Here is a 15,607-nt window from a genome sequence, read left to right as displayed (position 1 = left end):
ATATATATATATATATATAATTTTTTTAAATATATATTCATCATTCTTTAACTGTATTTTTGATCAAAAAATGCAGTCTTGGTGAGCATAAGAAACTTATTTCAAAAACATTTAAAAATAATCTTAATTAATCCAATTACATTAACGTAATTAATGACAGGTATATAATGTCAGTTTTGTTTAGATAGACCGATAGACCGATAGACCGATAGACAGACAGACAGATAGACCGATAGAGCTGGTGCATGCAAATATAAAATATACTTGATTATAAAATAAACAATTTTCATCTTAAGGTGTAATATATTCCTTCATTCTGTGGTAAACTTTTACATCAAACATCGCTTCTTTATATCTTGTTTAATTCGCAATTTGTGAAAATTAGTTTTGGTAAGAAACTGCCATCCAGGATCACAGACAGCAACTTTTCTTCCTTTAAGTGACCATCATCAGTATGCAGTACATCACTAACCATGTACTTGTGGAAGTCAATGTTAGTAAATGATTCCACCAGCCCTGCAAATAGCATTCTCCTTCCGCAGTGACCTTCAAGTGAGTTAAACTGATGGTTAGAGGGAATGCATGGACTCTCTGCGTGTGTGTGTTGCATGTGATGCTTGCATTTGTGTATAAATATATGATCTTATATAATATAACTCAGTATGCAGAGAAATTGATATAATTCAATTCAGTTGAATTCAGCTCTCATCTAAACACTTTTACAAGTAGCCAACAGTATGTACAACACAACTAATTTTCAATTATTGTCCACAAAGCCTTCTTCCAAGTACATGACAGCAGAGTCAGAATAAAAATGATACTTTTAATCTATCCTAATATGTTCTCCAGCATGAGTGGCTTCTACTTGTTTTGTATTCCCGCGGGTGACTTTAGATTGCGGCTCTCCTCTCAGAGCATGTGTGTGAGTGTGAGATGTCATTAGGGAGTGTGTGTGTGGAGCCGGAGTGCCTCACGAGTGCTGAATACTGCAATGCAGCAGAGAGAACGACCACACACACCACAGCAATGCTAAATCAACCTCTGTTCCTACAACCTTCCATACTTTTTTCACTCTCCCCATGTCACCCTTTCCTTCCTTCCTCACATCCGTCATCCTCTTCTCTCTCATTTCTCCTCGTCACATTGGTATGTTCAGCTCTACTGACCCACTTTGCCGCAGCATGCAAGGGCGCGAGAGACTCTGACACACATTTTCATGCATCTTTGATTAACACAGAGGGCCGTTTATTCATTATGCTCATATCTATTCTACAGTGACCGCCGCATTACACCAGAACTCATTCATCATTCAAATGGTCAAATACAGTTCGCTGATGTTCCTGCATGCAGAAATGGATAAATTAGCCAAGGGTGATTTATTATTATAAACGACCTTGTAGATCTGCAATAAATTACTCCGTTTACTTCAGTACGTGTGTTCCATACATAAATATGAATGTAATGCATGCAAGTCATTTGTTTTTTGCTTGTGCCTGCAAATACACTGCATTGAGAGCTATACTGTGAGATGTCAATGCATGCTAAAACACAACAGGTGCAATCATAACTTCCTCTGGATCTTACAAGAAAAATACTAAGAAATCAAAACGACATGTGTCACTCAGCTTTCATTGTCTGCATCTGGTTTATCCTGTTTTTCCTGGCTTTGCAGAAGACTCTGTCCTAAACCACACAAACTATTCACCCTTCAGGATAGCAGTGACAGTATACTATACAACAATGCCTAATATGGAGTTTTAAAGTATTTCTCCTCAAGACAAGAAGTAAAAACATTGTAAAACATTGTAAGAATCATGACAGGGTGTTTGAAAAATGGTTCGCTCAATGGCATGTTTAGTCAATGTAAAATAAAAAATGACACTATTTACTTTCTAAATACACTTTTCTGGTCTCACCCAAAACAATACTGAAGTATGTAATATATAAAGTTAATTAAGATTTGCTAATGTTATTAAAGTAATAAGATAATTTAATGTTTTTGAATAAATAAAAGCTCTGCTCACCAAGTGTGCATTTACTTGATCAAAAATGCAGTAAACAGCAATATTGTGAAATTTTATTATAATTTAAAAGAACTGCTTTCCATTTTAATATATTTAAAAATGTAATTTATGCCTGTGATGGCAAAGCTAAATTATTTATATAGTGCAACTGAAATATATATTTGTTGGTGCATGCAAATATAATATCATTTTGCATTCCTTATTCCCAATTATATATATTCTGTGTTTCAAATTAATCATTTTAATGCAAATGCAAAACAACAGGAAAAATTACTAAATAAATAAATTACTGACGGATGGTCTATTTACACCAAGACTGAAACAATTAATTTTAAAATAATAAAAACTAAAAGAAAAACAAATTCATTGCGGTATGGTGGCATTTATTAACAATCAAGCTTAGTGGCACCAAATATCTGTAGCTACAGCAGTTTTGCATGTGTGACCCAAATCTTATATCATACTGTAAAAAAAAAAAAAAAGTAAAATGTATTTATATAGCACCTTACACAGACAAAGTGTCACAAAGTGCTTTACAATGATTTCAGTAAAACAAGTCAAACATACATGCAGTCAAATATACAATAAAACAAAATCAAAACAAATTGGATACCAAATATTGCAGAAATTTAATAGCAGCCTAACTATACTGTTAATTAAAAGCTTGTCCAAAGAGGTGTGTCTTTAGGTGTCTTTTAAAAGACTCTACAGAGCCCAATGTTCTCTGTGTTAGACGGAGAGAGTTCCAGAGCCTCGGAGTCGGAGCCACAGCACAGAAAGCACGATCACCTTTTGTCTTAAGACGTGTTCTAGGAATAGTTAAAAGGACCAGGTCAGAAGACCTAAGGACTGACCAGGAGAGTGTGCAAGTAATCAATCCTGACTATAGGAGGGTGCCTGACCATGCAAGGCTCTATAAGTAATAACTACAATTTTAAACTGCACTCTAAAAGCAATAGGAAGGTTATATTCATTGCATACATATACTTCGTAGACATCCTTAATCTCTAATAACTCCATTCTGCTGTTTGTTGTTCTGTTGTCGGTGTTTCATTGTCTCAATATGGCACTTAACACATGCTGTGTGGTATCGGCGTTTGGTATTGTGGCATTTTAACGAGTACAGGAGCTCAGTATCGGTGCATCCCTAGTCGAAAGCCTTGCAGCTGCATTCTGTACAACTTGTAGCCACTCCATAGAAGATTTGTTCAAAGAAGTATACAGAATAGGGTTGTGCAATTAATCGCATGCGATTGTCATGCGCATCTCGTCAGTAAAGCCGGTCCCGTGATTAGTAGTAAATCTCCATCACTTGCTTTCAGATTGAGCGGCATTCACTACACAGATCCGTAGTTCACTGACAATTAGGCAATATCGCGTTCATAATCGTAGATGAATCGCATTTGATTATGAACGCGATATCGCCTAGCTTGTCAGTGAACTACGGCTCTGTGTATTAAATGCAGCTCCATCTGAAAGCAGGTGATGGCGATTTACTACCAATCACGGAACCGGCTTTACTGACGAGATGCACATGACAATCGCATGCGATTAATTGCACAGTCCTAATACAGAACATTGCAATAATCCAATCGTGATGAGATAAAAGCATGAACAAGCATCTCCATCTCTTTTTTTGAGACCAAAGATCTCATTTGAGCAATGTTCCTGAGATGGAAAAAACATGAACGAACTACAGCTTTACATGACTGTTAAAACATATAGCTCTGTCAAAGAGACACCCAGGTTTCTTATGTCACTGCAGTCAGAGAATGCTAAACCCACCATAGCCTGCTTAATCTAATGCCCGGTTCAGACTACATTTTAGCCCGATTTTGCCACGCACAACAAGATTTTAGGAGTCAAAATCGTGTAATCTGACACAGTGACTATCATGACCGACAAAAATATTGTGTAGTCTGAACCCGGCATTAGGCGTAATACTGTCAGGGGCAAAGATCATCATCTCAGTTTTATCGTTATTAAGTTGTAGAAAATTGCCATTTAACATTGTAACATTTCCGTCACATGCTTGATGTATTCGGCCAATTACAACGCACTGGATTGCGATGCTTCACGACAGAAAGACTAGCATGTTTAATTTTTTTCCATCGTCCAAGACGAGTTCTGTCACATTGTTGACATTGACCAATAGCAGCACAAACCAAATACACAAAATAATGTTCTTTTTTAGCAACGTCATATGACCCCTTTAATGGAGACTAGACAGTTCTGCAGAACAGACAGTTTATATAGACTATCAGGACTAAACTAAATATATAACTGAATGTCATCGGCATAGCAATAAGATGATATTATTTTAAAACTGTTAATAATCTTGCCAAGAGGAAGCATATACAGGCTAAACAACAGAGGGCCGAGCACAGAGCCTTGTGGCACACCACAGGACAAAGGAACAGAATCTGACATATAAGATCCTATAGACACAGAAAAACTCCTGTCACAGATAGGAGGATAACCAATCCAAAGCCGACCCAGAAATGCCCACTAAGGAATACAATCTATTAATCAAAGTAAATAAAATACTGGCCAGCAAGTTTCCCCCATCTGATGAAAAATAAAATCAGCCCATCTGGTGAATATTCACTACAAAAGATGTAGCACATACTGAGATAATGCAGATGGAACCAGGGTGTCCTTAAACCTTGTGCAAATGTACTCATTTAGGTACAATTCATGAAAACAGGACAACTCCCCGAAGAAAGCCTCATCTTTAATTAATACACTACAGTCCAGATGGAGTTAACCGTTCTTTTAGACCTGAAATAACATTCGTATTTCATTTGAATAATATTAATCCAAGATTTGCTTTAATCTCAGATGCTTTGAATGCACTCTGACCTTCCATTGGTCTCAAGATCAGATGATAATCGAGGTCATAATCGTTAAACCTGCAGGACAACACACCACTGGGGAACATCTGCTTTGTGGAGGACTATAACTACAACAATGCAGATTTGGTTCCTTTCCATTTACAGTATATGCATGAAAATATAGGTGTACATGCACTCAGTTGAACTACAGCACCATAAACGTCAACCTCAGATAACCTCACATTTGTTTACAGCATCGGCACAGCATTCAAACAAGAAAAATTTATTTCACGGCCCTCGTAAAGAACCGGTTCGGTATCTCACAGACATGTGGGGTCTGTCAGTGGATCTGTGACAGCTGCATAAGCCTGCGCTAATTTTCCTACCTATAGCAAGCCAAGACATCTGCACCAAATGCTCGCTTGGCTTAATCAAACTGCTGACTTAGCATAGGGTGGAGTTTGCTATGGGAGCCGTGTGAGCTTTAAAAATAAAAAGAACACTTCTACTTTCCTATACTGCAGTCAATAGATTGCAGATAGAAGTACAGTATTTGTGCATTTTTTCTGATCACTCAGCTTGTTTTCCAATTTTGCGATCCAATGGGTGGAGTTTGCTATGGGAGCCGTGTGAGCTTTAAAAATAAAAAGAACACTTCTACTTTCCTATACTGCAGTCAATAGATTGCAGATAGAAGTACAGTATTTGTGCATTTTCAATGTTTTATCAGCTTGTTTTCCAATGTGGTGATGGATACTAATGATACAATTATACTTATTCCAGAGATGGCTAAAAACAAAGCGAGAAAGACAAAATATGGTGATAGTATCACCTTTTTTAATACACATTCTTTGTCTTGAACCCACTAAAACTCTATAAAGTGAACTAAATCATTTCACAACAGTCTATGATGTAAAAGAAAACAACTGATTGTGGTCTTCCAGCTAGTGAATCAATCAATACCTCTACACACATTCATAAATGTTGGTATTATAGATATACACTACTATTCAAAAGTTTGAGATAGGTAAGATTTTTTAATGTTTTTGAAATAAGACTGCATTTATTTGATCAAAAATACAGTAATATTGTGAAATATTTTTACAATTTAAAATAACTGTTTTCTATTGTAATATATTTTAAAATGTCATTTATTTCTGTGATGCATAGCCGAACTTCCAGCAATATTACTCCAGTCTTCAGTGTCACATGATCCTTCAGAAATCATTCTAATATGCTGATTTGCTGCTCAGAAACGTTTCTTATTATTATCAACTTTGAAAACAGTTGCTTAATATTTTTGTGGAAATTGTGATACATTTTTCCAGGATTCTTTGATGATGAATAGAAACTTAATCAAAGAACAGCATTTATTTGAAATAGAAATATTTTGTAACATTATAAATGCTTTTACTGTCACTTTTGAATAATTTAATGCATCCTTGCTGAATGAAAGTATTAAAATCTTAAAAAAACACAGAGACTTAATTTCCAATCCTCTCCTCCTCATTAGGACGACATGTTATGGCAACAGAGAGTTAGGAATTTAGTTCAGAGAACTCAAGCTTAACTAGTTAATCAGATTACAAATAGGGATGCAACGATACCATTTTTTCAGAACTGGTCCGATACAGTTCTTGTACAATATTTAAATTTGAAAGAATTTCTCAATTTTTACATTAATAAAAAGAGGTTTTACCATGTTATTACAACATTTAACCAGTTAACATTAAAAATTTGCACATTCACTCAAAAGAGACGTTACTCATTAATAAATAAACTCAAGTCAAAATAATTTTGTAAATTACTTTTTATTGTAAATCCCATTTTTTCATCTTTGACCTAGGAATGCAGTTCAAACATGCAGCTGCTCAAAACGTCAGTATTTAAAAAATATATACTATAAAATTAAAAGACATTTCTTTTAAATGCATAGCACAATAATGAAGGCAGCAACATATGATAGAACAGAACAAAAAAGACTATTAATAATCTTTAATTGCGCAAAAGTATAATACGAAAGGGTATGGCTCCAATACAGAGCGGCACAAAGCGCTTATGTGCATCCCATGCGCAGAATGATGCGCTTGAAGCAACATGGAGTCACAGCGCGCAGCGGTCGGATTTGGATCGATCTCGTCTGACCGATACCCGATCCAGCAGAAAATGGCAGTATCGGAGCCAATACCGATACTGAGTATCGAATCGATGCATCCCTAATTACAAGCACCATGTGATGAGTAGAGGAAGGCTTTTCTCCTTTATATACATAGATAGTATTGCTGGAGTCCCACTTTATATAGTTTTGTAGCGTAAAACTGTAATCCATTTTCATTTAATGTATGAAACTTGAAAGAAATAATAGTTTTTCTAATGTCTGAAGAAGAAATTTGAAAAATTTGTGTATGACATTTGATGACTTGATGATTAAAAAAAATACTCTGGATGTGTACAGTGATGGTATAATGACACTTTTTTATACCACACAACTGTATGATAATCCTTATTCAAACACAATGGCATTACCATGATGCTCCAAAGTAATTTAAAGAACACTGTGTTATAGCTATTGTGCATGTCTCTGTGCATGAATAATGCAGGTGTGTTCTACTATAAATCACAAGACCAGGTGCACTTTTCCACAGATAAAATAGACAAAGCAATTTTTATTCTTGGCCACTGCCCTAATTCAATCCATGTGGCTGGAAAAAATATCTAAATTAAGCTGCATTCTTGCTTTGGAGAGAGAACCGAGCCAAATTGCCTATGCAAAAACTAGACTAACTCTCAGAAGTTTATAGCCATGTCTGCAGCACACAGTCAAAATCTCTTTCAGATTCTGCACTTCCTGTTTGTACCACACCTAATTTCCTTCTGAGATCACTCATCTGTTATCAGACTCTTATCTCTCCTCTTTTCCTCTCTATGGTCTCTTTAGCCAATAGGAAATTCCTGCATCGCTTATGCTGAACAAGGATATTCATGCATCTCACCAAACTCTGTCTTTAGCAATGTGCTACAAAAATTAACCACCTTATGTGACTACCTCCAAAATGAGACCTGACTCACCATCATAGATCATCATTCCACTGACTACATTCACCTGGTTATTTAGGCATGTTTCACAAAAAATAGCTAAAAACATGTCTTATCGTGTGAAACTGAGTTACTCACCCGGCTGGGTAGGCAACCAGTCCTGAACGTGGGTCACACGCCAAAGCACGATTCCCAGCGGAAGTGATTCCCAGGACTTTCTCCAACGTCACCTGTAGAATTACATGAAGAAAAAAAAGTTTCTATGGGTACTACAAGATCATTAACATAACAAACAGCCTTTAATGTCACATGAAATGAAATAATATCATATAAGTTCTGCTTTTACATCTGTAACATTATTTGAATGTTGTCTGAATACTAAATTATTCTTGAATATGAACAATATATACATTTAAATAAATGTATAAATAAATGTAATATATATTTTTAAATAAATAAAATATTTAACTTAAAATACAAAATGTTTTACTAATATATACACACACACACTCACACACACACATATATATATATACATAAATATATTTAAAAATATCTAAAATATAAAGTACATATATAAATTAAAAATAAGTTACAATATTTTTAAATAAAGAAAATATATTAATTAAAATAACATTTAAAATGTATATTAAATATATAAATTATAATACAAAATATTTAAAAATATCTAAAATATAAATTAAACTAATTTATAACTAAATTGCACATCTAATAAAAAAAAAGCGAGAAATTACATAAAATGTACACAATTTCTTATGAAAAGAACCAAAATTACAAGAAAAAAAACCCAGGAAAAACTCATTTTGTTGTGAGCAAAATTTCAGCCACTTAAATTACGTAAGTGTTCTATTATTATATTAGTAATTACAAAGTCTATAACTGCATGTAAATGACGTGATAGAAAAATAGATATTAAGAAAAATAGAAAATATTTTTAGTCAGTATGAGATGAGCAATTCAGCTGGTAAATTATAGCAGCACAACAAATTCACTTGGATGAAGACCTCTTGTAAAAAATAGTTTATTATACAAGACTTTGTTTAAAGAACCTGAGAGACTTTAAATGCCCAGAGCACAGAACGACTGCAAAGTGGTGTTGTCATCTTAAATGGAAATTATGAGCTAGAAATTTTCCATGAGGCTTTGTTAAGTAGAGCTGAACTGCTCAAACTCAAGGCAACATGTTGAAGCACAAAACAAGCTTAAATATAAAATGCACAAATCTGCAAACGGTAAACAGGCTAGGTAATGTTTCAATAGCATTTCCATTATAGTGTCCTCATTACAGTACAACTGCATAAGCACTGACTAATTTATAACATGCTTAAAATGCAATTATTTGGTAAAACAATTATACAAAGTTGTTACTATTGTAATTAAAGATTGCATAATATGTATAAAATGAACACATAATATTCTAGCAAAACAATGAGGAATACACATGCACTATGTGTTTTCAGCATACCACATAAAAACCAGTTTGCTGAACATCTGCACCTGTCTTCAACGTCTGATACCTTTATTCTATGCATTAAAACCTCTGCCAGATCACTTCTTCAAAGCAAGCATGGCCATATCCAAGCTGAGGACACTCTCTCACATCAATCATGGCCACTTTAAGTACAGGTCAACGGAGAAACGAAAGGAACAACACCTGGTTTATGGAAGTGGTCTCCTCTAAATCTGCCATCTTAGACCATTTCCTCACTGTATGGGTTTATAAGGACCCAAGTAGTCTTTCCATGCTGGTTTTTATCCCTCAAAAATACAGGTTTCAAGAAATCCATAAGCTGAAGTCAGCATTTGGACTTCAAAATGCTATGTATGTACATTCATTATCCTACCGTAAACTGAATGTAGACTACCACAATTTGTGCTGAACATGCCGATATAAAAACACTGTAATTGTGGTTGTTGCTTTGATTTATCATCTTTCCAAAGATGTTTTGACAGATATCCACTGTCTATTAGTGTCTCGGAGTGCTGGAACAACGGAAAAAGAGCTCGTTTTCAAATGCATGCTGTTTTTAAGCCATTTCTCGTTCAGCATCTCTAATGGGAATTTCAGAACCAACGGCTGTGTCATGCACTTTTCCAGAAACTTTCCTGCAATCGTTGTATGTCAGATCCTGGGAGAACAGCAAAGTCCTTAAGCCAGGAGTCAATGAACTGCACAGCACCTGGAGGAATGGCTTTGATTTTCATACAGTGTGTAAACCTTGGAAAATAGAGCCCAGTCTAAGAGCTGAACTGATATTTAGTCTTACATAAAGCTCAGATCCCTTTGTCTGGATCCTGGACACTAGATATTCCTCATACGCTTTAGGCAAAGAGAGAGACAGATCTGCTCTTTTGTACGAAACAAAGGCACCTTGACAGAGTCTTCTGCATAGCCCTTAAATGGTAGTATGTACATGATATTGTCTCTAGAGCAGTGATCATCACACACTCTGATAGTACCACTGACATTTTTAATGCATTCAATTTAATTGCAGAAGGTGTCTTCTCTGATGAATGTACTATTGAATTTTTCTTTTCTTGTCTTTTTAATATGATTGTATATGCAACCATTCAGTAACCATAAATATTTAAAATTGCTTATTTGCATTCTGGCACCACAATATGGCTTGGGTCCCTCCTTCATTGTAAGTCTACTGAACAAAATTTACCGCCAGCCAAGCGAAAAGCATAAATCTGATCAATTAGAGAGGTAATAGCACACCTCTCCTTTAAAGGAACAGTTGACATAAAATTGAACATTTGCTGAAATGTTTTCACTCTCAGGCCATCCAAAATGTAGAAGAGTTTGATTCTTCATTGGAACAGATTTGGAGAAATTTAGCAATTAAAGTGAAAAGCTACATGTATAAACAAATCCATCATTAGGACATTTTAAACCTCAAACTATTGCTTCTGATGAAAATATGGTCAAAATATCGAGTTCTCTATCCATAATATCAGAGAAATATGCACATTTTTGGGTGAACTAGCTATTGTTTTAATAATAAACTTTAATAATCCTTTAAAAGTTTAATATGTGAGCTGGGGCATAAGTTGAGCAATAATACCAGTGACGCCTTAGCCAGCAGCACTATGAACGCCATAATATAGACTAGTAAAACATTCCATATAGACATGGATTTGGTTACTGAAAATGCATGTGCTAGTGTGAACAACAGTGTGTAATTTATGAGCAACAAATCATATGCAGCTGAGGTCTCGGAGTTATTCAAAGCGTTCATCTCAGTTGCAAAACAGTCTCAACAATCATAAAGTCCTGTGTATGGAAGGGAAGTACAGTCATCCAAGGGCCTGCAGCAGTAAACAGGCAATCTGAATGGAATGCAACAGTCAGGGATGACTACTCTGACACAATAATAGTTACAGTTACAATAACAAGAACAGTTGCATATATTCAAAGAATAAGAAATGCATTCCACACTTACGAGAGGCGTGTATACAAAGTGTCACATTTGAAACAATGACGAGTTTAGAGTTTGAGGTGGAAAATCTACAATTATCCACACTTATCTGAGAAAATACTATACCCTTGGATATGATTTGTGCATTATATTTTCACAACATGCACTTGACCACTGCTTGATTTTTAAAATTATATTATATTATATAATGAATAAAAGGTGCAATTAACCCTAATGCCCAAACTGAAAAGGCACCCAATATAATATAATATAATATAATATAATATAATAAACTGACTGAGATAAACAAGAGACATGTGCTTAGGGTTCCTGTATATCGCAGTGCACATTTGTGCAATATATTTTCTCAGCAACATTACCAGTGTTTTGAATTCAGTGCCATTTATATTATTACATTACATTTTTATTGTACATTATATTTTCCCAGCTTGCCGTTTACCAGGGCTTGAAATTATTTGTGACATGTGGCAAATATAGGTCCGTGAAATTTACAGTCTTCATGCTTGTTGCATTGTACTGACAGAGCCACAGTATGCCTTTGTAGAGTTTACATAAACCCTGGAAAGATTCTGACATATTAGTGCCAATGCACTGTCACCTTGCATTAAACTGCAGAAAACCACAGCCATCCTGTAAGGATACATTTGCAGACAACTGCAGATACGTTACAGATTCCATACATGCTTCGTGTCATACAGTAGTGCACTGTACCTTATTACTGAGATTCTCTTTGTTGTTCCCAGCTTTACTTCTTCTCAATTTGATGGAAGGCGAGCGGAGCAGATTTTTAATCCGACTTTTGATAGTTGTATTTTCCACTGTCATCTTGATTTGGTGTGCTGTTGAGTCAATGTTTCCAGCAAACAAACGGCGGGGCAGCTGAAGCCCTTCGCTCTACAATCACAGTCGGTAATCAATTAAACAATACGCGTTTAAAACAAGCCATGATCTGTTCACAGCCTTGTATTTCATATACTAAACCAGTCCACCGTCACCACAAGCCACTATCGGAGCTTTAAATCCCGTGCGGCAGTCCTGTCGGTGAGAGACGCGCTCCTCACTAACGTCCATTTGTTAAAATGGACCATGTTTCGTGTTTAGAGTCAGCAGTTTGACGGCGAGCCGGTCTGAAAGCTCCGCGAATCACCTCCAGCCGTCAAACCTTCACCGGTGCGATGTGTGTATTTAAAAATCCTACTACTGTAAAGGCCAGGCTCATGAATATTAATTATGCAAGGTGACGTTTTTTTCAGTCAGCGTTTCTGATTGGCTGAAAGGCTGACGTCTGGAGGCGGACGGTAGGCAGTTGACCAATTAACGATTTCTGTTATGGGGGAACGCTTGGCTCCTGAATATGAATGAAATGACGTGATTTGATACCCCTGGAAGGGTACGAATTGGTGCGCGCTTGATCTAATTAATATTGAGATTTACCTTAGCCATAGTATACATTAAATACACATCACGCATGATTACTAGGTGGACTATAGTGCACATATGGGCGGTTGTGTGATACAGCAGTTTCCTTAAGGTGTAGACAATTCGTTTACTCAAGGAAAAGTGTTTCTTTTGATGTTTGCAGATATTAGGACTAATAGTAGAACAGAAAATTGTGGCATTATTATATTCATTTCCCCAGTTGGAAAATCCAGTTTGAGATATAACTCCGTTTTGCAACTTGGTAGCTGGTTTAAGCTGGTCCAAGCTCAAATGTACCATCTTGGATCAGCAAACAAACCAGCTACCTGCTGGTCATACCATCTACTGCATAAATGCCCTTTGCATTTTACAACAATGGTTGCAATTCTCCAGTCTAGACCCATGTCATTCTGTGATATCCATGTAGATTTCCATGCACATAAACTTTGTAATATACATTTTCCAAGTACTCTAATGGAAAGACAACAAGGAGATGTCATAAAATCAGGGGCATGATGAACAATGAAGGGTATTTATGGCTGACAAATAAAGATTTATGAAGAACAAATTCAGCCGGCTGTACCATTCAGACTGAAAATAGCAGTAATTGAATGACAAATGCAACTGCTTAAAATTCAACAGATTTATCACTTCATTCCCTACCCCTTTGTTGGTAAAAGGGGTTAAAAAGGTTACTAACACTGACAAATTAACATTTAGGCTATTTGTTGGACTGAATTATGGCTGGTGCATACGTATAATTTTATACAACAAGTCTGCCATCTAGTGATTACTTAGGATTTTTTTTCATTCAACTGTAAACTAAACCTGACTAGCACACAGTATATGGCTACCTTCACAGCAATTGAAATTTAGATAGAACTCAATTGACATTTGAAACAGAGAGTCAGACATACACAGATACAAGATGCACCTTTTATCTAAAACAACTATATCAGTAAAATCTTACATTAATGGTTACAATATAGGAAATTATACACACACACAAAGTATGAAAACAAGCACAAGAATATTAAAACATTAGATACATCAACTCACAATTGTGCAACTAGACAAGTGTGAGAGGTCTTTTAAAAGATCATTTTTTCATGTTTTTACTATATTGAGTTTTGCCCGTTCTGTCTTTGGAACCACCATGAAGTTGGATCACACTGGGCGGTTCCTCTGAAGGCCCTTCCAAATCTTGTTTCTTACCTACCTGTAAGACCTTTCTAACCCAGTTTGCCAACACAACCAGTTCACAGTGTCCTTGCTGCATGTGGAAAATTAAAGGATCAAGACATGCATTGAGACAGTACAGTATCTGGGAGGCTTCAGAGAGCAGGTTGACCACCCATGCAACCCAGCAAGCATTTTTGCAGTGATCCAAACTGAAGAAAATGATACAGGCGATGATGTGAAGCAGCTGCCCTGGCACCCAACAAACCAGGAAGTTGGCAATGAAAACCGCAATCAGCCAGATGGTCTTGTCCAGGCCTTGCATGTTGCCGTGACTGCTTCATCCAGGAAATGATCTTCACATAGGAGGGAATGATGAGGAGCAATGGGACAGAAACCTGAATGGAGTAATAGGACAGATGATTATAGGTTGCTTCAGTGGTCCTGAACCTGGAGATCACCACTGCTCCACACACATGGATGCCATCCTTCCTGACCCAGTAGAGAATGTTAGGATAACTGAAGTAGATGAAGAGGCCGGTGATGGCCCAGAAGAGAACCGAAACCAGTGCGCTGTTCCAAGAGGTCCGGATCATCCGGGACTCCAGAGGGAAGACGATTGCAAGGAAGCAGTCGGTGCTGATGGCGCAGATGAACATGGTACTAGACGTCAACCCGCCGAAGTATAGGATTTTCACCACCACGCAGAGTGAATGGCCAATTTTCCAGTGGTAGTCGGAGCTAATGTAGGCAGCCCAGGGTCCCATAGACGCCAGATAAGCAAGGTCACATAGAGCCAGGTTCAGTACACCTATGGACCCAATACTCCAAGGTTGGGATGGACGCAGGCAAGCCCACAGGCTCCAAAGGTTTCCAATTGTTCCAAGGATGGAAAGTGTGTAAAAGACAAGAGGTATGAAGTTGGAGGCGTACATGCGGTTGGAGGTACATTCCATGTAGGGAACCAAAGGAAGGGCCAAATCACTGGGGTAGGTGCAGTTCCAAGCCCAATAAGAACTGTTGTTTACTGCCGACATTTCTTATGCTTGGTCTATATTCTTTTTAAGAGAAAAGAGCCAAATTAGTAACCTACCTCTTGTAAATTATTATTCTTAGCTTCCCAGCACCACTTTGGTCTGGATGCTAAACTTAAGCAGAATTTCAGTCTCATCTCATTCAACACATTAAGCAAAATATGCATTAAAGAATGGATGGATCTTACCTTGAGAAAGCTGAAAGAAGTTGGACTAGACCTATTTGTCAAGTGCTGTATATGAGCCCTGATCCCTCCTTGAAATACATACGTATTTGCTCTTGGGAGTTATATGCAAGGTAAAGACCATGAGTTGATAATTAACTGCTTCTGTAATTGTCTAAAGTCTCTATCAAATGTCAAATGAAACGCTTCTATTTTTTTGGACAACTTGTTAATAGCGACCAACTGATGGGCTACATTTCCCAAAAGCACCTTAAGCTTAAGTATGTAATAGTGACCATATGGTTATTTTAAGATCTCTGGGATTTACTGATAACCATGTCCATTTAGCCAGTTTTGTTTCAATATCTTCCAACAACCTTGTTGGAGTAACAAACAAACTGTTGTCTTTATGTGAATAAAATATGCTTTAGTGAGTAAAATATGCTTTATGAA

General features: G+C 36.5%; 1 protein-coding gene and 1 pseudogene across 4 annotated transcripts in view; both read right to left on the bottom strand.

Moving 5' to 3' along the window:
* Positions 1-12,551, bottom strand: part of mapkbp1 (mitogen-activated protein kinase binding protein 1) — a 54,999-nt gene extending 42,448 nt beyond the window's left edge. For 2 of the 4 annotated variants that reach the window (XM_016539694.1, XM_016539695.1), the window contains exons 1-2: positions 12,070-12,551; positions 8,033-8,124 (exon numbers count right to left, since the gene is read on the bottom strand). In XM_016539694.1, coding sequence (XP_016395180.1) covers positions 8,033-8,124; positions 12,070-12,183 — 206 coding nt within the window. In that variant the 5' untranslated portion in view covers positions 12,184-12,551. The remainder of the gene's footprint in view (positions 1-8,032; positions 8,125-12,069) is intronic. The other 2 variants (XM_016539697.1, XM_016539696.1) reach the window with 1 other exon arrangement.
* Positions 12,552-13,876: 1,325 nt separating this feature from the next.
* LOC107729229 (type-1 angiotensin II receptor A-like) lies at positions 13,877-14,993 on the bottom strand (annotated as a pseudogene).
* Positions 14,994-15,607: the final 614 nt, after the last annotated feature.

This window comes from Sinocyclocheilus rhinocerous, unplaced genomic scaffold (genome assembly GCF_001515625.1).
Source record: "Sinocyclocheilus rhinocerous isolate Xijiao unplaced genomic scaffold, SAMN03320098_v1.1 scaffold1268, whole genome shotgun sequence".
In the NCBI taxonomy this organism is placed as follows: domain Eukaryota; kingdom Metazoa; phylum Chordata; class Actinopteri; order Cypriniformes; family Cyprinidae; genus Sinocyclocheilus; species Sinocyclocheilus rhinocerous.
This window is presented reverse-complemented; position numbering and strand designations above follow the sequence as displayed.